General features: G+C 54.9%; 3 protein-coding genes and 1 non-coding gene across 5 annotated transcripts in view; 3 read left to right on the top strand and 1 right to left on the bottom strand.

Moving 5' to 3' along the window:
• Window positions 1-14: 14 nt before the first annotated feature.
• COQ4 (coenzyme Q4) lies at window positions 15-5435 on the top strand. The gene is made up of 7 exons (XM_086858013.1): window positions 15-104; window positions 187-365; window positions 797-893; window positions 2458-2560; window positions 2673-2802; window positions 3588-3681; window positions 4241-5435. The coding sequence occupies exons 1-7, from the start codon at window positions 31-33 to the stop codon at window positions 4401-4403; spliced, it is 840 nt and encodes a 279-aa protein (XP_086714139.1). The 5' UTR covers window positions 15-30; the 3' UTR covers window positions 4404-5435.
• A 980-nt stretch (window positions 5436-6415) lies between these two features.
• On the bottom strand, window positions 6416-6504 carry TRNAR-UCU (transfer RNA arginine (anticodon UCU)). The gene is given in 2 exon segments: window positions 6416-6451; window positions 6468-6504. It is a non-coding gene; the product is annotated as a tRNA-Arg (tRNA).
• Window positions 6505-6565: 61 nt separating this feature from the next.
• Window positions 6566-16540, top strand: SLC27A4 (solute carrier family 27 member 4). 2 transcript variants are annotated; one of them, XM_086857957.1, is made up of 13 exons: window positions 6566-6734; window positions 9057-9223; window positions 9895-10289; window positions 10976-11134; window positions 11481-11550; window positions 11657-11748; window positions 12267-12376; window positions 12791-13000; window positions 13264-13390; window positions 13577-13714; window positions 13873-14037; window positions 14457-14603; window positions 14839-15098. In XM_086857957.1, the coding sequence occupies exons 2-13, from the start codon at window positions 9060-9062 to the stop codon at window positions 14994-14996; spliced, it is 1935 nt and encodes a 644-aa protein (XP_086714083.1). In that variant the 5' UTR covers window positions 6566-6734; window positions 9057-9059; the 3' UTR covers window positions 14997-15098. The 2 variants fall into 2 exon arrangements, with proteins under 2 accessions (XP_086714083.1, XP_086714084.1); XM_086857958.1 differs by lacking the exon at window positions 6566-6734 and adding an exon at window positions 6796-6892 and having other exon boundaries at window positions 14839-16540.
• The window catches only part of URM1 (ubiquitin related modifier 1), a 25844-nt gene continuing 16993 nt past the window's right edge, over window positions 16366-25216 (top strand). Inside the window, exon 1 of the mRNA XM_086857959.1 lies at window positions 16366-23509. Coding sequence (XP_086714085.1) covers window positions 23244-23509 — 266 coding nt within the window. The 5' untranslated portion in view covers window positions 16366-23243. The remainder of the gene's footprint in view (window positions 23510-25216) is intronic.

Below are 25216 nucleotides of genomic sequence, written 5' to 3'. Positions count from 1 at the left end.
TCCGGGGCAGCGGCGGGGCCGGCACCGGGGATGCGGCAGCTGCTGCTGCGGGCGGCGCGGGCGGGGGTCCCGCTGCACCGGGGGGGTCCCGCTTCCCCAGGCAAGTGCCTCCCTCCGCAGCCCCTGCAGCGTCCGGACCAGCCCCTCAGCCGGGCCGGTCCCTTACCCGCTGCTCCCCGCAGGCAGAGCCCGGCCGAGCCACAGCGAGCCGCGGGGCCGGGATGGACGCGGCGGGGAGGAGGAGGAGGAGGAGATGGGAGGGTGGCACCAGCTGTACCCCGGGCACATCCCCACCAGCCCGCTGCAGAAGGCGCTGCTGGCCGCCGGCTCCGCGGTCATGGCGCTCTGTGACCCCTACAGACACGGTAAGGCCGGCGAGGGGAGCGCCAGAAAACCCCGCTCCCTGCATCCTCGGAGCTTCGTGGGAGAGTCTGGGGCAAGCCCAGGGATGAGAACTGAGCCGGCGCAGGAGGCTATGAAAGACAGGGAGTGAGGAAACCCAAACACACCCCAGTGTGACCCCTTGTGATGCCACCCAGACCGGTCTATTTCTCCAGAGTCCCCCGGGCCTCATGCCTGCTCCTCCATCCCACTCCCAGGAAGGGTCATGTGGGTGACATCAGGGCAGAGGAGTCCTGAAGCTGAAGATCTGTGGTTTATGGAGTCCCCACTTTGCCACAGGCTTCCAGCCTGCTCCTGGTCAATGGGTTCATTGCCCTATTTCCTCACCTGCCAACCAAGGATAGCTGGGTGTTGCGAAAATAGCTCTTGGGTCATTCTCTGGTCTCTTTTTCAGACATGGTGGCAGTCCTTGGGGAGACCACGGGCTGCCTGGCCCTGCCAAACCTGCGAGACAAGATGAAAAACCACCCTGAAGGTTACCGCATCCTCCAGTGCGTCCCTCCCCATCCCTCCCACCCTCACCGCCTGGTTTGTGGTGGGGAGGCAGACACGAGGCCAAGCGGGTTCCTTGGCCCTGCTTGGAAGCAGACAAGTGTTTTGTTAGCTCTAGCCCTCCAGGCTAACTTTATTTTTAATGTTCACAGGAGCCCTGTGACACGTCTAAGGGCAGGCACTACTTGCCTGTCTATTCTGCTTTGCTGCTGGAACTGGCAGCTGCCAACACCACAAGATGCAGCAGCAGGCACAGGGGAGAAACTCATGGATGTGGATGCTGAGTAGTGATGAGAACACACTACATCCATGGGTTTCTTCCCTGTGCCTGCTGCTGCATTTTCTTGCATTGGAGACTTTGTCTCTGCTGGTCTGCCTCCTCCTCAGACTTCCATTTTTTTTCCTGGCTCAAGCTGAAATGAGGGTTCTCTTGTTTTCTTCTTTATGACTCCGTCACTTCTGCTTCCATGTCTGCAAGGACTTGTTGAGTGCAGCAAGGCTGAGGACCAGGAGGGATTTCTCTTATTAACCAAGCTCTCACTGTATATATGCTTGCCTTCTCCCTGTTCCCTGTTGTGTGTCACACCCACTGCTTGTGTCACATAGCAGCTAGAGAAAAATTGCCTTTTGCCATATGTTTGTGCAGACCAGCCTCATCCTGGTTCAGGAAGTTGACTTGGTAAAACATCCAGAGCACTGGGATGGGGCTGAATCCCAGAAGAACTGCCCAAGCAGAGGACTGGGAAGGGACATACCCACCTGCTCCTTGCCCTCTGGTATTGCAGGGATTTTCAGGGGTCTGAATTAGGCACAAAGGTATTTTTGTTTTTATCCCCCAAGCTGCTGAGGACCCTTTGACAACAAATAAACAAGGAAATATCTACAGCCAATGTGAAACTGGTGCCAGTGCTGCTTATCTTCCTGGCACCTCCAGTCTAGGAGCTGAGCAGGTCCTGGATCCACTGTGGGGCTTTTATCATGGGAAGAGTTCACCCTGTGAATGGAAATAAAAGGGCTTTTGTTTACTTCCAAAGCTGTGAGGCACCTGTTTGCCAACAACCTGTAGAGAAGACCTTTCTCTGTGTGGCTGCCATGTGGCTGGTGGTGAAAGCCTGAGCAGGATTGAAATTAAACCTGTGTTTACAACAAATTCCTTCTTCTCTTTGGGGTTGTTCATTTGAAGCTCTGGCTGCTTTGCAGGGGCACTAAATTGCTCTGCTCTGCAGTGTTGGCTGCTGCTGGGGGCTGTGCCTGGCTGGCAGCCTACACAGCAGCACTGTGCAGAGGACACCAGTGTTTTTCTCACCAGAGCTGTTACAAGTGCACAAGATAAAAGCCCTTTTATTGCCAAGGCTTCAGGTATATCCTTTAAGCAATTTGTGTCCCAGCCTCCAGAACAGAAGTGCAGACAGTGCTGTCCCTGCAGTGAGCAGTTAGGATCTGCACAGGGAAATAGCAAGGATAGGCAGAGGCAGGAGTGGGGGTTTCCAAGGGCTCTTTTTCTCCAGGACTGGCTGCTGTGGGTTTCACTGGGAGTCTCACTGGCCTGTGTTTTGCTTCCAGGGAACGGCCTCGTATCCGTCTCTCCACCCTGGACATGGCCAGGCTGCAGGGGCTGCCGGATGGCTCACTGGGCCGGGAGTATGTCCGGTTCTTGGAGGACAATGTGAGTGTGGGGATTCATGGGGTGCAGATTTCTAGCTGGTGGCTGATCCCTGTGCTGGGAGCACAGGTGAGGTTCAGCCACAGAGTTGAGTTGGACCTCTTTGGATTTGCAGAAGGTTTCTCCAGACACCCGGATGCCACCCAAGTTTGTTGATGATGAAGAGCTGGCATATGTGATCCAGCGGTACCGGGAGGTCCATGACCTGATGCACACCCTCCTGGGCATGCCAACCAACATGCTGGGTGAGCAGCAGCGGGCTCAGGGAGCTGCACTGCCAAACCCACCAATTGTGCTTGGTTCCCCCCGAAAATGGAGCAGGCTGGGCCAGCCAGACTCCCTGATCCTCAGCCCGGGTCAGTGTGTGGGGATTTTGCATCACCACTGTCCTACATCACTGGCTCTGTGGTGACCGAAAGGCCATGAAGATGTCACCTTTTCCCTGCTGAGAGATGCTCTGCCCAAGCCCTGGGCACAGGCAGATGGGTGGTTTCTGCCTGGCAGGGAGGGTGGCAAGGAGGGAGGGATGTTTTGCAAGCTCTCTGTGAAGGCAGAAGGGAATTCCTGGTTACTCCTTATCTGCACGTCTCTGTGTCCTCTGCCCTCGTTTTGTGTCTGACTCAATAGCAAGTCACAAGTGCAGCCTTGTGGGTGCCTGTGGGAACCAGCATGACTGGTCTCCTCTTGCAGGCTCTGCCCGAGTCCAGGCAGTTTTGTAAAAGTCCTGTGCTGGGAGACTGGGAGAGCCACACGGAGCACCAGGCCTTGGCACTGCACTGCTGAGGTCTGCAGGACTGCCTGGGACGTGTTCCCCAAGCTCCCAGGGCTTGTGGGATGCCATCCCTCTGGGGTGGGTGAGTGGTGTGTGACAAGGCTGATCCTGGCACAGGATGAGGCCATGGCCAGGCTTAGGAAGCATTCTCAAGTAGCCATCCTTGGGAAGGGCAGATGTACAGCCTGTGCTGAGGAGCCTCGCAGCCCTGGCTGGCCCTTGATCCTGTCTGCTCACAACCTCCCTGCTCCCTCCCAGGTGAGGTGGTGGTGAAGTGGTTCGAAGCCATCCAGACAGGGCTGCCCATGTGTGTCCTGGGAGCAGCGTTTGGCCCAGTCCGGCTCAGCACACGGTAGGTGCCCAGTCTCTGCCCTGGGTACACCCAGCCAGTGTGGCACTTTCCTGTGTCCACTGGGGACAAAGAGGGGACACTGCTGCAGGGGGGAGTCAGCCATGGATCCCTCCGTGAGCCTACTGCTGTCCCCACATCCCAAGGAAGTGGTGACAACTTTGCCTTGTCACTGAAGCAGAACCTGATGCTTAATCTGCAGTCAACACCAGCTCCCCTGTGCCAGGCAGGAGCAATTCCCAGGCCCTGGATGGACATGTATTGAGGGCCAGCAGGACCCTCACCACACTGGCAGCTGTTCCCTGCCCCACTGCATCTGTTTTGGTGGCCCAGCAGTTGCAGAACCTGAGTTCTGGCCTTGGGTTGGTGTTGACTGTAGCCTTCCTGGCACACCATCTTCTGTGCCTCAGTTTCCCCTGTGAGTTAAGCAGAGGGAATGCCAGGAAGTTAGAGAGATACATGGGATGCATGGGCTTGGCATCAGCCTACAATGGGGACTTGGAGAAGGAAATTAACAAAACGTGGATATCAACACTGCCACCACCTGTATCGTTTGTTCCAGAAAGCTGCAGGTCCTGGCCACCGAGCTGGTTCCCTGGGCGATTCGGAGCGGGCTCAACTCCAGCTGTGTCCTGAACATCTACTACGAGCAGCGCTGGGAGCAGCCAGTGGAGTCCCTGCGGGAGGAGCTCGGCATCTTCCCACCGCCGGCCGTGCCAGTGTGAGAGCTCATGTCAGGAAGGGCCCAGGGGATCCCTTTTGGCAGCCAGCAGCCGGCCCCAGCCGCGCTCCACATCCTCCTGCCCTGCCCGGGGGCACAGCGTGGCTGTAGCTCTGCCACCACGGACCCGAGGGCTGCGTTTCCTCCTGCCAAGAGCTGGCACCAACCTGTTGGTAGGGGCCAACTGGCACCTCCCTGTGCTGTGACAAAAACTCGACCTTTTTTGCTGTTTGTGATTTTTTTTGCGGGATGTCAGGGTCAGATGTGCCTTTGCCAGCTGGTCTGGCTGCCCAGGTCTCCCAGCAGCAGGATTTTGGTACTGGCGCTCCCAACGCTGGGATGGGGAGGGAGCACATTGCAGCAAACTGATGCCTTGGCCTTCTGCAGCTCCAGGGCTGTGCAGCTAAATCCTTCCTCCCGCCCTTCCCATCCTGGGAAGATCAAGGCTTCAAATCTTGGGGCTGCCCTGGGCTGGAGCTAAACCCGTGATTTCCAGAGGAGCGCAGGGGCAGGTTTGGTGCGTGCAGTGGTGAAATCCCATTTTATATTAGCGCCTAACTAGTCTCCTGTTGGGTCATACTGGATGTGCCTCACTTCCTGACTCAGAGACCAGGCAGTGTGTGATTGTGTGCCCACGGGGCAGGCAGGGAAATACCTCTGGATATTTTCCCTCCTGGATTGGCTGTTTTGAGAGCTGATCCCAGTCTGCTGTGTCTCCCTGTAGTCCCTCCCCATCAAAAATGATGAAATCCTCATAATTTTGCTGGCTGTTCAGTAGGAATCATCCCTTCCTAGGGCAACAAAATGACACATTTGGGATTATGGGATTGAATCCAGTGAGTGCAGAAACGGCGGCTGCTGGTGCTGTGTTTGGGAGCTGATTGCTGTCTAGGTTAATTAAACTGTGCTCCAGACTGCCAGGGAGCAGAGTTTCTGGATGTGATGGCAAAGAGCCACGAGGCCAGGGGCTCTTTGTTCATGTGTGTTTGCTGTTGGAATTCCTTCTTGTTTAATAAAATCCACACCGGGGCTTGTAGTTCATTCCCCCTGTCCTTTTGCCCCATCTCCCCTTCTGAGCTGGAGATCTGATGTGAAACCTCACCCCTTTTTGTCTCCAACCCAGACTCCCCTTTTCTGACTTCTCTGTCACCCTGCAAGCCAGACTTTGGGTTTTTCCTCCAAACCCTCCCTTGGCCCCCATAGTTATTTCAAGCAGATACTAAAAGACAGCATATAAATACATCCTTTAGCTGCCAGAAAAACACAGTGTGGGTTGTCCTAGTGCAGTGGTCGAGATGAAAGAAACATTTGCCTCTAAAATGACCCAGAAACGTCAGAGCCTTGGGGTGAATAAACCAAAGGGCAGCAAAGATTTTGCTACCAGGAACTGGGAGCAGCAGCCAAGGAAACGTGGGAAATGACGGCTGTGAGAGAAGCTTTTGCTGCATTTTGGGTTATTTAATGAGGCCTTGAAGTGTCCGGGCTGTCAGTGTTGGTGATGCCGCCTTCGCACAGCCACGTGTGGCTCAGTGGGCTGGTGCCAGCACTACAGAAATGGCACATCGTGTAATTTTAAACGGCATCTGCTCAGCCGGATCAAGTGACAGTCTCTGTGGCTCCTGTTCCTGCAGCCAGCGCTTGAGGAGCCTGCGGAAAGAAGGCGGTAGAGGAAGCAGAGGGTGATGTGGAGAGGGCAGACACCAGAAATGAAAAATGAAAGTGCTTTTTTTGGAGAGGATATATTCGCTGTGGGCAAGCGGCAGCTCCACCATGCCCGTAACAGTAACTCCTGAAGTGCTGGGACGGGTGTCTGGGCACGCTCCCTGCTGGGGCCGGGTTTTCCCCGCTGCCCGGGCCGCCCCTGACCCCGCTCCCAAAACGGGTCTCGCCCTCCGCGCTGTCCCGAGGACGGGAGGGCCCTGCGGGGCGGCAGCGCCCGGGGGCGGCCGCGGGTGCCCCCGGCCCGCCGCAGCCGCCGAGCCCCGAGAGCGATCGCCGCGCCCCGGCGGCAAAATGCGACTCTGGTGGGACTCGAACCCACAACCTTTGAATGACTCCCGTCACACGCTAGAAGTCCAATGCGCTATCCATTGCGCCACAGAGCCCTCGCTTTGGCGCGCCGCCCTCACCGCCTCTTCCCCGCGCCCCGCCCGCCCCGCCCGCGCCACCGTTCCCCGGCACGGCGTCCGTCACCGCGGGGCCGGGCCGGTGCACCGGGCGGGACTACAGCTCCCGGCGGCCCGCGCTGCCCGCCCCTCCCCGCCCCTGCCGCAGAATCGGGCGGGCCCCGCTCCCGGTGCAGGTGGCCGGGCCGCAGCGGACGCCCCGGAGTCCGGTAAGAGCGTGGCACCATCGTCCCCATGCCGGTCCGTCGGCTCCCGCCGCCGCGGCGCAGCGCTCCCTCCGCGCGGGCGGCCCTGCGGGCTCCCCATCAGGCGCCGCGGCCCTGCGGGCGGCAGCGGGGTTCCTCCGCCCCGCCGGTCTCCGCATGAGGTACCGGGGCTCCTCGTGGGGCAGCGTGGCAAGCGCCGGGACCGCTCGGTCCCCCGGTCTCCCCCCGAGCGCGCCGCGGGCCCTCGCCCTGCCGAGAGCGGCTGTGCCCGGGCGGTTCCGGGGCCTGGCCGGGGCTGGTGGCGGGGCCCGGCTGCATCCCGGTGCGGGGCCCTCCCGGCCTTTCTGCATCGGGTGATGGGGCTGGGACAGCGCTGCTCCACCTCCCCGCTGGGGTCCTCGGGAGGGTGAGGCGGGGGTCCCTGCCCAGGGCAGGTGGGGGACAGGTGCCTCCCAGGTGCCATTAGCGCTGGGGCTTCTCTCAGCCCGGCCACCCGCTCTGTGACCCGCTCCCGGGCCCTCCTCGGGCTCGGTGCTCCCGGGTGGATCCCCGCGCTTTGCATCGGTGCCTGCGGGCTGTGAGCCACAGGCAGGGCTTCGTTTTCTCTGATGCAGCTGGACAAGACCTGAATCTGTAACGCAGGGCTGGAGGTCTCTGGCAGCGACACAGCGGGTATCTCTAGGGAATCTCTCCCCGGTTATCTCCGCAGGAGGCACCGGGATGCCGGAGTGAGGTGGAGATACGAGCGGAGGATAACAGGGGCTTGCCTGAGCCTGCCTTGCCTTCAAGCGGGAGATGAAGCACTTTGCTGCCCACACAGAGCGGGGCTCCCCCGCTGCTGCCTCCCCACATCTGGCTGGTGTGAGGCTCTAGCCGAGGGCTCAGGTCCCGGCTGAGGCACTGTAGTTTGGTGGTGATCTAAAAGTTGCCCTGTTTAAATGCAAAGAGAGGCTCCCAGGAAAAATCACAGTGAGTCCTGGCCTGCTAAAAGGCAGAGGGACACTGCTGTGGGACATCAGGTCTGGGAGCTGGGTGTTGGTGGAGACTGGCACAAGGGGGAATCTCAGGGTAAGGGCTGTGGGTGGGAAAATGTCTCCAGGGGACACCTGGGAGTGGCGTCTTGTGCTCTGATGCCCCCCAGCCTGCTGCTGGTGCTACCACTCATGTCAGGACACAGTGACCGTGTGGCACTGCCTTGGCTTCCCGCCTGCCGGAATCTGGTATCAAATCCACAGAAGCTCCTTGGATCTGGGGGGAGTGCACAGAGCAGAGGGAAAGCCACAAGTGTGGCTCTCAGCCCCACCAATAGTAGAAGAGTCCATGCAGGGCTTCCAGCTTCAGAGCAGGGAATCAATCTTCAAGAGGGAAATGATGCAAGTGTTTCCTTCCTCTTTGGCCTGTGTCCATGCCAGGAAGGGCCAGTTTTATCTAGGAGCTGTGAGGGTCACATCTCTCTCATTTTCCTCCTCCCAATGCTGTTGACTGAAAAGAGCCATTGCTAGATGACCGTCTCTGAATCTCAGAGCCACTTGTGGGGTGTGTCTGGTTTGGGGATAGAGACGTTGTTTTGGAGGGACCAGAGACGGAGTCACTGTCCCCAGGGAATGGGGCAGGGGCCTTGGGCACTCCTGGCAGCAGCGACAGCCCCCGTTCTGCCCACTCCAGCCTGGCCTCATCCCTGACTTGCTCTGGCTGTGTCTCCAGCCTAGCCAGGCCAGGAAACTGCCCGCCAACATGATGGTTTGCAAACACAAACAGAGCTCAAAGAACTGAGTTTCCTGTCCCTGATTCTGTCTGAACTGTGTTGTGGAGCACGTGAAGCTGTGCTCTTCCAACAGCTGCGATGGCTGTCCTGGAGCCAGGCATGCAGGAGAGCTCGTGCTTGGGGCCTGGGAGACTCTGGATTTTGAGAACAGAGGGATTCTGTGGTAGAGTGCAGGCTTCCAATCATCTCTACAAGGTCTCCTGCCATGACTTAGCTCACACATCCATAGAAGTGACTTTATCCTGCATCTCATGTTGCTGGGGCGTGGCCAGACCCCTGGCTGGTGTGCAGGATGTGGCTCCCCAGGTGGGAATGGCCGGGCTCTTGCACCAAGCAGCGCCGTGCTGATGGCTCATTTGGAGGCCATCTCCAAGGCCAGATAAAGTTACACCTCTGGAAGCTCTGGGCTGCTGGGTTACATCCTCACTGCCAGGAGGACTGATGACTCAGGGACCTCATCCAGGAAACTGGGGGCTGCTCAGGCATCCCACACCCATGGGATTGTTATCAGCAGGTCCAGTGTGCGTGGGTTGATGGCCGTGGTTTCTCTCTCCCCGCAGGCCATGATGCTGCGTTTGGCTGCTTTTGCAGCTGTGCTGCTGTTCTTCAGGGTCACTCTGGAACTGTCCTGGGCCCAGGCCATCCCTGCTCTCTTCGTCTTCTACCTGGCATCTGGTGGATGGGACTTCTTCCTCATATTCCTCAAGACATTACCAAGGGACATCACGTAGGTGTCCTGTCTGGGATGGCCCATGGGTGCCATGGATTCCACCCACCCCCGGCCCTCTGCTCTGCTTTGGTGTATGTGTATATGTGAGCACAGCCCCTGACTCCTTGCACAGCCTGGGTTTCTGCTGGCACCTGGCCTGGCTGGAAGGAGAGCTCCCTCTGCCATGTCCGGGTGACTCCAAACTCTCAGGCAAACTTCCCAAGAAGGATAGATTTCAGCTGAGCTCAAAGTCTATTGATTGTCCTTGTACTTTACCCTGTCCCTAAAGCTGCTGGTGTAGCACCAGGCCCCTGTGCAGGGTTTATTCTGAGTTGGTATCAGGCTGTGCCAGCTCCTGACAAGGATTTGTGGGGGAGGGAGTGGTGGTCTTGGTGCTCTTGGAGAGCACCTGAGGCTCAAAAATGCCCCTTTGATCGAGGACATCCCTGTCACATAACACATCTCCCTGGCCTCCATCAGTCCCTGGCTATGAGCATCTTTGCAGATGTGTTCTGCCTACGTGCACACTGCTCAGCGGAGCACTGAGAGCTGCTGCTGACCTAGAGTGGGGTCTGGTGTAAGTGCTGGGCTGTTGCAGCTCCTTGGAAGGTCCTTGTGCTGTGCTGGCTTTGCTGGAGGAATGCAGGGGTCACTGAGCAGCTGCCCTCTTGCTCCTCTTCCTTTGGCAGCACGGGGCTGGTCCTGTTGAGGGTGAAGTGGCAGGTATGGAAGCACGTGAGGGAGAAGAACACAATTGCCAAGATCTTCCAGAAGACCGCAAGGAAGTATCCAGAGAAGACAGCACTGATCTTCCAAGGCACAGGCGAGAGCTGGACCTTCCGTCAACTGGATGAGTACTCCAACCAGGTGGCCAATTTCTTCTACAGCCAAGGCTTCCGCTCGGGTGACGTGGTGGCGCTTTTCATGGAGTCCCGCAATCAGTACGTGGGGCTGTGGCTCGGCCTGGCCAAGATCGGGGTGGAGACAGCCCTTGTGAATTCCCACCTGCGCTTGGAGGCCTTGCTGCACTGCATCACCATCTCCAGCTCCAAAGCTGTGGTGTTTGGGGTGGAAATGATGGAAGGTGAGGGGCTGGCAGATGTTTTGGGAGTGCTTTGGACTGGAGGGAGGTGTGCCTGGTCAGTGGGTTCAGTGTTCCTTTCCTGCCCGTCACAGAACAGAGATCTGGAAGAGGGTGGACATTGGAATTATCCAGAAATTAGATTTGGGGTTGGCTTTTTTGTTGTTGTTGGTTCCTTTGGACACTGGGCAGGATCTGGAGTGCAGTGCTGTCTGCCTCCCAAACAGGCCAGCCTGAGGGTATGATGTCTCTCATGTCCATTCCCAGCATGGACACCTAGGCTGGGCTGGGCCTGCCCCACTGCACGGGAGGAGCCTCCCTTTGCTCTCCATGGCTGTTGCGACATCCCTGCAGCACCTGCGGCATCCATCCAGCTCCTTGTGTGTTTCAGCCCACACCTCTGAGGTTGAAGGTGTCAACAGACCTCTTGGCACCAAAGAGGTTTTGGATGGGGAAGGGTGGAAAACAGGAACTTCTGGTCCCTGAAGAGGTCTGGGCTGTGGCCCCAGCATCTGTTAATCATGGGAACAACATCTGCCTGGGATGGGAGCCCTTTGGGGACTCCGCCAAGCACAATGGGAGTACTGCTACCTGGGGCAGGGTGTCCCCTCAGACTGTGGGAACACAGGGGGTCTCTGTGCTGTAGCCACCCTGCTGCTTTTCTCCAGCTCCCCTCTTTACTTTTGCAGCAATGCAGGAAGTGCAGCCCTCCCTGGATAAATCCATCCATCTCTTCTGGTCCGGGGAAGAAAATCCTAAATCTGTGCTTCCTGGTGCAAAACACCTGGACCCCCTCCTGCAGATGGCCCAGCGACACCAGCCAGCTCCCCCTAATAAGGGCTTTCTTGGTATGTGGTCAGCTCTTGGGGCCAGACTTGTGGTGGTGATTTTGAGGGTCAGCTGGTTACCACTCTGTCAAGACTGCTGGGTATGCTGATGGCAAGGAGTGTTTGGGGTGGGTCTTACTCCAGTGTTGGAAGACCAGCCCTGTGTGGAGCAATATCCTGTCATACCCTCCAAGTGTCTGACAAACCTGATCTGCCCAGGGTGATCCCAGCATGTTCATGGTATTGTTACATGAGAGTTTTGGCTCAGCTGGCACAAGTAGAGTATTTAAATTTTGCTTGTCCCCCTCTCCTGGTTCACCTAGCTCCTAGATTGGGAATGTGACCCTGTCTCCTCATTGCTCCCCAGATAAACTCTTCTACATCTACACCTCTGGCACGACGGGGCTGCCCAAGGCTGCCATTGTGGTTAACTGCCGGTAAGGCTGTGGGCAGGGGCTCAGGGAGGATGGGGCTGAGCTCTGTCCTGTCATAGCACAGCACCCCTGACCCTGCTCCTGACAAGCCTTTTCACCCTCCCCTCAGGTACTTCCGCATGTCCAGCTTAGTTTTTTACGGTTTTCGGATGAGGTCCGATGATGTGATGTACGACTGCCTCCCGCTCTACCATGCTGCAGGTAACATGTGCCATGAGCCTGGCATCCTGGGACTGGCTCTTCCCTCAGCCAAGCCCAGGGCTCGGGCTGAAGGCTGGAGTGGCTGTGATCTCCATGTTGAGGAGGATGAGACTGCTGCTTGCAGTGTGTGACTGAGGCTTTTTCTGCTTTTTCCCTGGAAGCCAAGAATCGATCTGGCTGACCTTTGGAGCAGGGAGTGTGTGGGTAGGGCATTATCCTACCCTGGTTTTGGAATATCTGTTGCTTATTGCTGCTGGGGGGAAAGTCTAGGGGAGGGGGAAGCAGTGCCTGCCTGGCTGGCTGAAACATGCAGGGATGTTTAGGTGCAAAGTGCTGCCCTACACGTTACTGCCACGTGTCTCCTCCCATGTGCCTGCGGTCCTGGGGGCTTTGGCTGGGTGAACCCCCACTGCTGTGAGCCAGCCATGGCCTCTGCCTTGCCCTGCCAGTTCTTCCCCTAGGTGGGCTGGGTTGGAGGTGTTTGGGGACTGAGGGCTTTCCTGGCTGCCTCTCTGCAGGGAACATCGTGGGGATTGGGCAGTGCCTGCTGCAGGGCATGACGGTTGTCATCCGCAAGAAGTTCTCGGCCTCACACTTTTGGGAGGACTGCGTGAAATACAACTGCACGGTGAGGCTGTGGGGCAAGGGAGCAGCAGGAAGTGGGCAGTGAAGCCTGGGGGTCTGTGCCATGCTGGGGAGAGCCCAGCTCTGGAAGTGGGGGATGCCTGGATTGGTTCTGTTTTTCCAAACCACCTTTCGGTGGTGGGGCTGTGTCCTTTCCCACCTGGGCTGGTAACTCTGTATGTCCTCTTCATATTCTAGCATTAGCCAGGAGATAGTGGATGGGTTTCACAGCTGGAGAGGTGTGTTAACCAGGGAAGGACAGGCTGGATGAGTTTGCAGAACTTCTCTTTATTACTGCAGACTCTTTAGCAAACTTTGGGTGTGTTGTGCCATTCCTTCCTGCCCTGAAGAAACCTCAGACAACCCAGGGCCTGGCAGAGGGGTCCCCTAGTGAGTCTTCCTTCTCTGTTTCTCCCAGATTGTGCAGTACATCGGGGAGATCTGCCGCTACCTGCTGAACCAGCCATACCAGAACACGGAGCGGCAGCACCGGGTGCGCATGGCCGTGGGCAATGGGCTGCGGGCCTCCATCTGGAGGGAGTTCATGGCCCGCTTTGGCATCGCCCAGGTGGCCGAGTTCTACGGGGCCACTGAGTGCAACTGCAGCCTGGGAAACTTTGATGGCAATGTAAGGCCCCACAATCCTCCTTCATGTCCCAAAGGGTGACAGCTGGCCTGGGCAGGGTTGGAAACCCAAATGGGCTGTTTGCTCTTTGGCATGGGTTGCCATCCACCCAGAGGGGTTTTGGCTGTTGTGTGGTGCCACCTCTGTGATGTCCTGGGAATGTGGACATCCAATAGGGGATGTCCTGCTGATGGACAACTGGCTACATGGGTTCAGGTGGGACAAATGTCCTCGCTACCCAGCGCTCTGAGCTTTTTCTGTTCTAGGTTGGGTCATGTGGCTTCAACAGCAGGATCCTACCAGGTGTGTACCCCATTGGTTTGGTGAAGGTGGATGAAGACACTATGGAGCTGATCCGGGGACCAGATGGTGTCTGTATCAGCTGCAAACCAGGTGAGGACAGCTGCAGGGATAAAATCTCCTCAGCCCTGTGTGAGTGTGAGTGGTCCACGATACTTCACAATAATATCCCTGGATTTGTCTCTGCTTAGTTAAACCACATCAACCCCATTAGACACCTTTCTTCTTGGGAGATGGGGAGGTGGTGTTTCCCCACTTCATCCCCTCTTTTCACTGCAGGGGAGCCAGGGCAGCTGGTGGGTCGCATTGTCAGGAGCAATCCCCTGCAGCACTTCGATGGTTACCTGAATCAGTCAGCCACCAACAAGAAGATTGCCAGGGATGTGTTTACTAAAGGGGATGCTGCCTATCTCACAGGTGAGGGCAGCAGGACCCCTCTGTCTGCTGGGAGTGGAGGAAAAAGGCACCTGTGTGGGAGTGGGGACTCTTCCAGGGTAGCAGCACTGCCCTGATATGCCCCAGGGTTGCTTCTAACTGACACCTCATTTTTTTGCCTACTCATTGCTTTTCAATAGGGGATGTCCTGGTGATGGACAAATATGGCTACATGTACTTCCGAGACCGCACCGGGGACACGTTCCGATGGAAAGGGGAGAACGTCTCCACCACGGAGGTGGAGGGAACGCTGAGCCGCATCCTCAACCTGACGGACGTGGTGGTTTATGGTGTGGAGGTCCCAGGTAGCTAAGAGGGAAGTGGACAATCAGGAGAGGCAGGCAGGCCTCCAAGACTTTAGTGTGAACATGTCCTGCATGTCCAGATTGATGTGTCCTTTGACAAGAGGGTAGACTGAGGCTCCCTGTGGGTGAGCTGGGAAGAGGGACAAGAGGTGTGGCTAAGCAGGAACCAGAGGGTTTCCTCACTCTCTTAAGCTTTGGTCTGATTCTGGTTGGTTTGTAAGGACCCTGTGTCCTTTCTGGCCATGACTGTGACCTTAGGGTGTCAGTGGCAGCCCTGGCCACAGGGCGATGACACAGCAGTGACACAGCTGGACATGCCAGTGCTTCAGTACAAGGCAGGGTCTTGCTGATGCAGGGCAGAGGGGAGATGATGCTACAGGGACAGTGTGTCTGAGTGCTCTTTGTTTTCTGCCTCTTAGGGATTGAAGGGAAGGCAGGAATGGCAGCCATCGCTGACCCAGAGAACTCCTGTGACCTAGAAGACTTTTCCAGCAAGCTGAAAAAGGCCCTGCCACTCTATGCACGTCCCGTCTTCCTGCGGTTCCTGCACGAGGTCTCCAAGACAAGTAAGCCATGGCATGCACGCTCACACTGGACATGGAGCTGGGGGAGCCTGGGAGGGGAAAACCTGGTTACAGAGATGAGTCTGTAGGGTGAGGATGGAGCCTCTGCCCCACAGAGCCCTTGGCCAGTTCCTCAGGTGGTTTTGAGGCATGGGGAAGCAAGGCTGGGTCTGAAGCAACATAGGTGGAAGTATGTATGGACAGTGAGTCCTTACTTCTCCTTCTCTCCCCATTCCAGGCACTTACAAGTTCCAGAAGATGGAGCTGCGGAAGCAGGGCTTTGACCCCACGCTGGTGAAGGACAGGTTGTATTTTCTGGACTCCAGGCAAGGCTGTTACCTGCCACTGGACCAGGCAGCGTTCAGCAGAATCCAGTCGGGAGACCAGAAGCTGTAACTGGTGGGGCTCAAGCAAGGCACCTCCCAAATCCTGCTGGGGAGAGGGGGCAAGGCAGGCACTGGGGAAGGAAAGGTTCACGGAGTGATATAAAAGGCACGCTAGAAATTTTATTTGACAGGTTTTACAGATAAGGGTTTGGGGGGAGCACAGAGGGGATTGGGGGGAGGGGGATGGTCACATACCAAAGCATTGACTCATTATGGCTTTATTTTCTACTTGGTACAGTGGTGGTGGTCCCATGCCATGATGCCATGGGAGGGGCAGGGCCCTGGCCAGTTGAGGAGGGGTGGGGTGCCCCTACCATTCCGCTTCGCTTTTCCTGTCTTTCCCTACCTTTTCCTGCCTGAAACAACCCTTCCTTGTGAAGGCCATGAAGGGACCAGTGCTGGGGTCTTCCCCACTCCTCTACCAAGCAGCCAGCTCCTCCTTGGCACAGGGACCCAGCTGGCACAGGGAAGGTGGGTGCCAGGCGCAACCCTTCCCTCTGCTCAGCCCTGCTGGTGTTGTGTGTCTGCTGTGAATCAGGGGAGCAGGGTAGTGTTTGGCTCAGGAGGGGGACAGGGGTGTGTTTCTGCCATGTCGTTCTCTCTCCTGGGGATGACATTTCTATTTTTCACAATCACACGCACATCATATTATATTAAAAAAAATATATATATATATATATGTGTGTGTGTATATATATATATATATAATACACGCTTTTTTTTTTTTTTTTTTTTTGTTAATCTTAATTTATTGTCTGTACTTTTGAATGTGTCCCGGGTTTGTGCAGTAGGTGGAGGGATAGCCCAGACCTGTCCTCTCTTGGAGAATCCTTTTCTCTCTCAGGGAGATGGGATGCTCATCTCTGGGGATGGGGCTGATGCTCATCTTCCAGCATGGATGCAGCTGTAAATGTCTTTGTGGCCTTGCTCCATGGTGGAGGACATGAGCAAATCCTACTATCCTGTGGACACCTCTCTGGGTTTTTTACTTCCATCTTTTGTGGATGCAGCATTGTTTTGTGGACCTTCTTCCTTGCAGAAAGCAAATGGGAGAGTGGGAAGAAGGGCCAAGTTTGCCTTTGCTTAGATGTATTCAGAAGGTAACTTGCCTGGGGAGAGAACGTCCTCTGGAGAGTGGCCTCTGTGAGAGCCTGACTTCATGTGCTCTGCATCCCTTCCCAAAAGAGCCCTCCCTGTCTCCAGCACTGGAGCAGGGGCCTGAACTGAAATGTCTGTGTGAAACACCTGACTTGTGCTATGTGAATTCCCCATGTTGTGTCTGACATGAAACAGCCTCAGCAGAGATGTTTGATTCCAGTTCTCAGAAAAGATGCAGAAATTTCTCTTCCAGAGAAAACTCTGGGTTGGGTTGTTTTTTGGTTGTTTTTTTTTTAATAATTTGTTTTTATGCTTTTAGCAGGATTACTCCTTAAAATGACACCTGTCTTTTGTGAGGGGCAGGGTGTGTCTGCTCTTCTAGCTGTGCTTCCACACCAATGTACCTGCGTGCCCCAGTCCGTCCTGGTCTCACAATTAAACACAAGTATGGGTCTATGCTGGTGTTTCCTACCTCTTCCTTGTACAGTCCTGCTCTGTGAGGGAAGGTGGGGGACTGTGCTGGTTTGGGAACTGCCACTCCAGAGCATCACCTCCTGTGTGCATTTTGGCTCATCTTAGAGCAGGGGAGCGAGCCCCTGCTGCTGGATTTAATGGCTGTGTGAACACATGTTGATCAGACCCTCCCCAGTTTCCTCCACTAACTCTCCACACACAGTTTTTCCTTGTTCTGTCCTCAGCATTGTCATCCCAATTTGCTCTGGCCCAATTCTCCCTGTTTACCCTGGGACATGTGGCTCTTCCACTCCTCTCCTGTTCTTTATTTCCTCTTCCTGCTGCTTCTCTCTGTGTTTGTCCATGCTGAACTTCCCAGCTTATTTCTGCCCTTGCATACAAATTTGTTGGTAGCCATTCCACTTCCCTTGCTGTCAGAACCATCTTTTTGACCTTCTGCATCCAACCCTGGTGAGAGGAGAAGTTGGTATGAGGTATCTTGGTATGAGGGACAAATGTCTTCCATGAGCCTGAGCGAAATGTGTTGCCTGGTGAAACACAGCATGAGAAAAGTGTTGGAAATTTGCATCCTTTATATACCAACTTCACTTTTGCACATGTTCAAGTGGGTGTCCTCTCCAGCATCTCTAAGCTGGAAGCTTTAATTTTAGTTTATCAGTCCCCTGGACACTCACAAGCCTCTGTCCCAAAGCAGCCGGTGGAAAACAGATGTCACCCCCACAGTGCTGCAGCACCCAGGGGGCTCAGCCCTCAAGCAGTGGTGGCTTTGCCTTAGCAGTGGTGGCTCTGCAGGTGCTCTGCTGCCACTTGTGGGCCCTGTTCCACTCGCAGCCACCGGAGGAGGGCAGGCTGGGCTCGGCAAACGCCTCCCTTTGGGGGACACGCTCCCCGGGCTTTCACAGCCCTCGCGGTGCTCAGAGCCCTGCAAGTGTGGGGTGTTGGAGCAGGGGGGTTACCCACGCAAGGTGGGTGCCTGAGGTGGAGAGGAAGTTTTGGATACGGATAATGGTGCTGGGTGTGAGGCCAGCGACAGTCCCAGGCACTGGTGACCACCGTGCTTGGGCTCCTGGCTGGAGACCTGGGCACAGTGACATCTCCGAGCTGTGCCAGGTGGGTGGTGGGCAGCAACCTGAACCACCGGGCCTCACCCAGCCTTCTGCTAAAGGCAATGAGGAAAAGCTTGGCCTTCCTGAAGTCAGACCTGGGGGTGGCCGTCTGGAGACGGATGGTTTGGAGTAGTAGAGGAGGATACAGGGGGACTGTACTCCCTCCCTGGAGGAGATGGCTATGCTGAAGAAAGAGGGATTGGAGGGCAAAATTCAGTGCTGTGTTTCTGTCTGTCTGAGAGCAGGGTAGGTTAAAAAAAAGCAAATTATGCATTCAGGGCACAGCCTGTTAAACGCAGATGTGAACAGCTTCGGAAGCTTAGGGATGTATGGCTGTTACTTGTTTGCAAGTGAGCCCATACAAATGCAGACTGGCTTGCAACGTTGGGTTTTGGAGATGGGTGGGAATTATAGTCCTGTGAGAGGAAGAGGATGTAGCCCTTGCTGGTGCCAACACAAGTCAGGAGCTGGGCCCTGGCTGGAGCATAGCTGGGAACTCACCCCAAGCTCTGTATTTCAGGCTGTCTGTGAGGAGGGGGAGCTGCACGATGCAGGCAAGAGGAGCAGGATGAGCACCCCCCGAGGTGAGAGCTCCTGCTCTGGGTAGATGGGACGTGCTGAGTCACTGGAAAGAGCTCAGCAGACATCATGGAGGGCTGTGGTACACAGCCCATTGATAGCAGAGATCTGCAGGGCTGTGCCAGGGGGCTGGGGCGTGCACGTGCCACACACACCTCTGTGCCAGAGGGTTTCCCAGGGAGAGGGGAGCCCCAGGGAGGTGTGTTCACAGCTCTGAGCTAGGCTCAAAGGAGCCCCTCTGCTCAGCGACGGTCCCCTCTGGAGATCTGGTGCCCGGGACCATTCACCACTGGCGCTGTGTTTGTCCTGACTGAGGAAGGTTGTATCGCACTTGGCAGTGCTTCAAGATTCCCTGAAACACACAGCTACACCAATTAGAGGTTTTCCGCTGGCTGTCAGCTTTGGGTTGAAATCCTGGGGCCTTTCTAAAGTCCCAGCTCCTCTGGAAAAACAAAGTTTATGTGCAAGTGTCTCTGCAGCTCTTGGCCCAGAAATACAAGTGCAGGTGTGGTGCTAGCCTGGGATCAATGCTGAGACACAACACTTCCAGCAGAGAGGTATTGGGAATGAAGTAGCCAGTATTTAATCATAGTCTGATTTTTTCAAATATCTTTTTATTTGTGCAGTTTTAAGGAAGAGCCTAATTGAATCCTCTATGATTAGAGACACCTTGTGAGACATCCCTCCCCTTTGATCAATGCACTAGTCTGGCTCAACAGCTGCATGTAGATAAAAGTCCTATACATAAAGTATGAGGTATTGTTCTGTTTTAATTAAAACACTTAAAATTCTGTTTGCATGAGGTTAAGAAAACATTAAAATCCTTTCCAGGGTTATTATCAAACTGCTAATTTAAGCAAAGCCAAAGAGCTTTACACACCAAATGTACTGTTCCCCATGGAGATGACACTTCTCCCAGACCCTGTGTCCTGCACAGTGACAACATATCAAGACAAAAAATGTGGCAACTTTCAGATCTGCTCTAGGTCCAGCACAGCCAGGCCATGCTGACTATGCAAAATTGGAGTGTATTTTAGTCTTAATGGAGATGGGGGCTTTGCAAGTTGCTCAGAACCTTTCTGGCTGAAATTAATTTCTGCTGCAGAGAAAGTCTTTAACAATCTTTAACGCTGCATCTCTCCAGCCTCCTCCTGGCACTCTTGGTGTGCCGGAGCCTTCCCAAACAATGACAGCTGCCTACTCCTCTGCACGCTGGGGAGCTGCCTTTGCCTTTAAGCAGTGACAGGGAAATATTCTGGACTAAAGAAGAGACTATCCTTTGGTGCACCCTTTAGAAATGGAAATACTTGATTCCCCTGAGTGGTTCCAGTGTAACCAGGAGCAGGGCCAGGAGTGGCTTCTCCCTCCAGTTTGAAGGGACTGTGTGGCCAAGGATTCCACAAAATGATGGTCTGTGAAGATCTCATCATGCTGTCTAAGAGGGAAGGGAAAACACCTTTCCTTCTCAAAGCAGAGAGGCTGCAGAAGGGAAGAGAATATCCTTAGGGCTGTTTGCTGCTGAGCTCCTGGCCAGCACAGGATGGCTGGACTGTGCAGCTGAGTGAGGCTCAGGGAACAGGGATGGATCCTGCTCTGCTTTCTTTGAGCCTGGCCCATTTCAGTGGCAAATCCCACTTTCCAAATTAACCTTGGATTTGAACTGCCTTTCTCCTGGTTCATTACAAGTCCATACACAAGCACAAATGGTGGCAGGCCAGGCTCTGTGAGAGCTTCGGTCAGTTAAGATCACACAGTACAGGCTGGAAACACCAGGAATTGCAGGCGATGGTGATGCTATCCGAGTCCAGGACATATTCCTGCTCAGGATGTGGGTCATTGCCCAGATCTTCCCTGATCCCTTGACAAATGATCCCAGCCTTGTGACGTGGGATATGACCCCTACTGTGCCGCATCCCCCCCCCACTCCTTGTTACAGCCCTGCCTTCCTCTAGTCCCATCCCTGAGGGTGCGGAGCAGCCTTCCCAGGGCCCCCAGCACCCTGCCAGCCCAGGCAGGATTTGTGGCCTGATCCTGCCCTGGAGGTGACATCTCCCACGACCTGCACGGGGCCCGGCACACCCGCAGCGCTGTGCCAAGGGGCCTGAGGAAGCGAGGGCAGTGAGAGCCTTCCTCCTGCCCCCGGCCATCCAAGTGGCCGCCGGCTCGGCCGCAGGAAGAGGCTAACAGCGGCGGGCGAGCCACCCCCTCAGCTTTGAGTATCACTTTCAGCTATTCTGAAGGTTAAACGCCTGTTTAGAGCTCCCTATTGAAGGCAGAGCCGGGGGTGCGGCATTGTTCGGACGCCCTCCCGCTTTGTCTGGCCGCTTTCAGGGATGCCCTGAATGGGAAGCGGCCCCCCCAGCCCAGCACCCCGGCAGAAGGGCTCCCGGGGGAGAGGCGCTTCCTCCCGCCCTAATGACATTCAGGCCTCCATCGGTTCAGCTCCCGCTTTCTTTCTGCTGCAGTTTAACCCGGGCACAGAGGCCGGGCTCCATCTTACTGATCTCTGCTTGACACCCAATTACCACATGAATGGGAGAGAAAGGCTGCAAAAGGCTTTAACTCCCACTGACCCTCCTTCCCCTCTGCCTGCTTCCCTCTCTCCCCGTCCTACCCCCTCGCCTTTCTCCGGCGGAGGGAGTTCAAAACTGAGACGGGGAAATCAAACAAAGCCCCGAGTAAGGAAACCCATTGTCACCGCCTCCACGATGGCTCCCCTTTCGCCAGCTATTGTTCCCCTTGAAGTTTGACTTGCTGTGTGGAAGGATGCGAGCAGCTGTTTGCGCATTCCCCTGATGTTTTATTGAAAAATAATTGAATCGTCAGTTCGGGGCTCTCTGATAAAATGTTTCCTCGTAGTGCTAGGCCCTGCTGTATTTATAAATTACGCTTCCCTCTAGGATGTGATGGCGACTTAAACGTTTCCTCCAGTATAAACCCTCAGTGGGGAAATGGAGGCATGTTCCTTCTGCACTCAAGGAGAGAAAGAAGGTGTGCAAATGGCAGGAAAAAAGACAGAAGATGGGAATGAGACAAAAGAAATTAACCTCTCTTCATTGCCAGGCTCAATTTCCAACCTGTTCCCTTTGCAGTTGGCTTTGTGGGAGGGGAGCGGGAGCAGCCGGAGCCTCCTGCCCCAGTAACCCGAGAGAGCACCACAGCAACTCGGGTTTTATGTACCTGGTTATCCACCACCATCCATGTTTACAGCACTCCAGCTATGTTTTCTTGAGGAGATTGCGTGCATAGTTTTCCCATCCCAAACATATCCCAGAGAATTTGTGGTGCTCTGATTTCACTGTGCAGCACAGAGACAGGACTCATTCCTCTCCCAAGCACAAAATGTCCATAAAAACGTCCCCTTAATCCTCATGTGGTCACTCTTTGTCCAGGAAAATTGTTAACAGTAACCAGCTTTGAATGTTTCAATGAGCCAAACTGGTACTTATGATTACTGTGCCCTTTCTTGTAATTTATTTTTGTTTTTCCAGGGAGGTACTAACACTAAATCTGTACCATTTTGTTGTGTAAGTCAGGAATCAAGATTCTTTTAGGAGCTAGTTCTGCTTTTATTTGGCCTCATAAATGATTTCTGGGAGCAAGAAGAATAGCTCATATAAAACCATAACTACAAACACAGATCTGGAATTACCAGATCCTTTGAACACAGAACGTTTCACTCATTTCTGAAGTAAAGATTTTTGTCGAAGGCTTCTTTCCTCAGCCGCTTTTTCATACAATTCCATCCTGGGCTGTATCTTCAAGATACTCAAAAGCCTTAGGATTTAGAGATATATAAAATCCACATGGAATTTTTGGATGAAGACCACGGTCAACAGCTTCACGGCTCTGCCATCATGTAACCCCGGCAGCGACAGCAGCATTCATCTGCTGGAGGGACCAGCCTTTCCTGGGGCCCAGCCCAGAGAATGATCTCCTCAGAGAACAAAAGGCCATTACAAACACCACCACCTTCTGCTCCCGGGGTTAGGCATACTCTGACCCCCGTTAGCATAAACGAAGAGCAATCTGTCTGTGTAAATTTATGCCCCTTACACATAATGCATCATGTATATGCATAGCTATTACATTTCTATGTGCATGTGTGCACATGTACATGTATTTTTTAAACCCAAACCCTCCGCTGAGTGGAGGGAGGGCTAAGGGGCTGCAGTTTTTCTACCAGTGCAGCTCCATGTTGTGGGGGAGAAGCACAGCCCAGCTGTCACCGCCATGGCTGCGTTCTGCCTGTGTACACGGGCCTTCTCTGGGGACAAGAGGGGAAAACAAACAGGCGACAGATGTGAGCCGCGTTGTTTAACGCTGTGCTGGGGGTGCCTGGCGCCGTGGGGATGTGCTGGCTGGCAGGGGCTGCCCGAGCAGGAGGAGATGCTGAACAGCCACCCCCGATGTAGAACTGCATCTTCCTGGTGCTGACAGGAGCTGTCCTTAGCATCACCCAGCTGTTTCTGGTCCCCCACCATCCCGACAAGCTGCGAGGCAGCAAGCTGGCATCACAGAATCACGGAACTGTAGGGTTGGGAGGGACCTCTGGATATCATTCAGTCTGACCCCTCTGCCAAGGCAGGGTCACCTGGAGCAGGTGACACAGGAACGTGTCCAGGTGGGGTTGGAATGTCTCCAGAAAAGGAGACTCCACGCCCTCCCTGGGGACCTGTTCCAGCGCTCTGCCACCCTCAATGGAAAGACCGTCCTCATGTTGAGGTGGAACTTCTTGTGTTGTAGCAGTTTTGCTGCTGGGAAACCCCCGCTGGGAAACTCGTTCGCAGCTCCTGCTTTTGCGCAGCCCAAGTGCTCTGAGCGCACTGGGCCCTGTGAGTGGTTCTGAGCACGTGAAGGGAGTTCCCTGCACGGCGAAGCTTGAACTTGGTGCAGAAATCGGTATTTTAAAATAACACCACCTGGGGGCCCGGGCCGCGCTGCGCGCCGCGCCCCGGCACTGCGGGAGCTTCTCCGGGAGAGGAACAGGAGCGGGGAGGATGGGCAGGAGGGGCCCGGGGCAGGAGGGGCAGGGAGAGGGACAGGGAGAGGGAGAGGGAGAGGGAGAGGGACAGGGACAGGGACAGGGACAGGGACAGGGACAGGGACAGGGACAGGGACAGGGACAGGGCCGGCCCACCCTCCCCGGCGCAGCACGGCGGGACCGGAAGTCTGCGCGGCACTTCCGGCGTGGCCGCGCGTGCCCGCCCCTCCCGCCCGCCGCCGCCAAGATGGCGGCGCCCGTGTCGCTGCAGGTGGAGTTCGGGTGAGCGCGGGCGGCGGCGGCGGCGGGGCCGGGGCCGGGCGGAGGGCCGGGCAGGGATGGGCCGCGATGGGCCGGTCTCTCGGTGAGGCGGCCGCGGCGTTGCGGCGGGGCGGTGGCTGCGTGTGGCCTGGAGGGCCGGTACGGGCGCGTCTGGGCCCGGGCTCCGTCGCTGTCACGGGGCTGCGGGCCGCGGTAGCGGGAGCGGCCGTCGCCGGGGAACCGGGGAACCGGGGAACCAGGCATCGGCGGGAGGGGCCGGACACCGCCGGAGGGTGTACTCAGTGTGGGGCAGGGCCATCTGCCCGTCTGTCCCTGGGCCTCGCTCCCGTCTCTCTGTGATCGTCCTGTGCCAGGCCTTTCTTTTTCTTTCACCTTTCAACCTTTTTGAGTTGTTCGATTTTTTAAAAATTTTAATTATTAAAAATATTTGTGAAAACCTCCCTCTCGTTTCTCGGTTTGGTTTTTTTTTTTTTTCTTTTCTTTTCTGAGCACTGTCTGTGTGTGTGTTTGTGTGTGGACACGTGCCCTCACTGTGCTTTGTGTTTGAGCCCTGTCAGGTCTGTAAAGCTGCCAGGTTCTCACTCTGTACCGTTTCAGTTTCCAGGCCTTTGCTGCTGTAGTATCAGCACTGCTCATGCTCTGGCCCTGGGATCTTAAAGCATTTGCAGTGGAAGCTGTGCATATTTGTGGAAATACTTGTGTTATTTCGTTAAAGCCTCCTTTTAGCAGAAGCTAAAAGGCTGCTATTTATTCGCTTTTTCCCACCCTTTCACGAACACAGAAATACCATAACCCTTTAAATACCCTTCTCCTTAAGAATCCTTTCCTCTATCTTTCCCGCTTCCAGCTGCAGCAACTCTCCTAATTTTCCCAGAAGAGTGAGATGCATTTTTGCTTCCCTTGGAAATGCATAAATGAGCTCTCTATGTAGGAACCACAGCTGAGTTCCCCACAGCTCGCGCCTTACAGAAGGACCTTATCTTGCAATCTACATTTCCCGCTGTAACAAAGCGTGACCTTGTTTTCATTACATGAAAAAATGTTTTTCATATAATTGTTATGACTTGTTCCCTCGCATGAATCTCGGCTCACGTTAATAATCGCTGCTTCAATTTTTAGATAACTATTTGTTGTGAGCTGGTGGAAGAACACCAACAGAGTGCTCTTTAGGAGAGTTGCTGCATATAAGCAATGCTGTCGAAGGCATAACAAGGGTACTGTTGTGCTCTGCCATTGCAGAGCCAAGAAAACCTACTGTGGCATTTTTAGATATTGAATTTAAAGGAACTTAATAACATCTGGAAGTATCTTTGTTGTTACTTAGGTAGGGATTGCTTGTTTTAAATATTTCTCTTTATTATGTTGGTTTCCAAGGGAGGAGAGGCACCAATAAGTTCACAGAAAGTAGCTTCATAGAAAAAATTTTCCAAAATAATCTGCATTTAAGTTGGAAGAACATTTTGCCACAATTATATGCCCTTTAAAATGGGTTGGTCATTTTTATACTTCAGTTTAATATTAAGTGAATTAAGTTTTTTAAGTTTTCTAGTTGTTAAAACTTTGGCCAGCATAGAGTTCAGTTTAGAGCCAAAAGCTCGCACTCTCTGCTTCTGTGTCCTGCAACTTCAAGTAGCTTTTGTGTTTATTATCCATGTCCCTACTCACATGATAAATTTTATAATTTAAGACTGAGTTTGGTCTGAGGCC

Source organism: Cyanistes caeruleus, chromosome 20 (assembly GCF_971803275.1).
Source record: "Cyanistes caeruleus chromosome 20, bCyaCae1.hap1.1, whole genome shotgun sequence".
NCBI lineage: Eukaryota > Metazoa > Chordata > Aves > Passeriformes > Paridae > Cyanistes > Cyanistes caeruleus.
The sequence above is the reverse complement of the archived record's forward strand: the minus strand, read 5'-3'. Positions and strand labels throughout refer to the sequence as shown.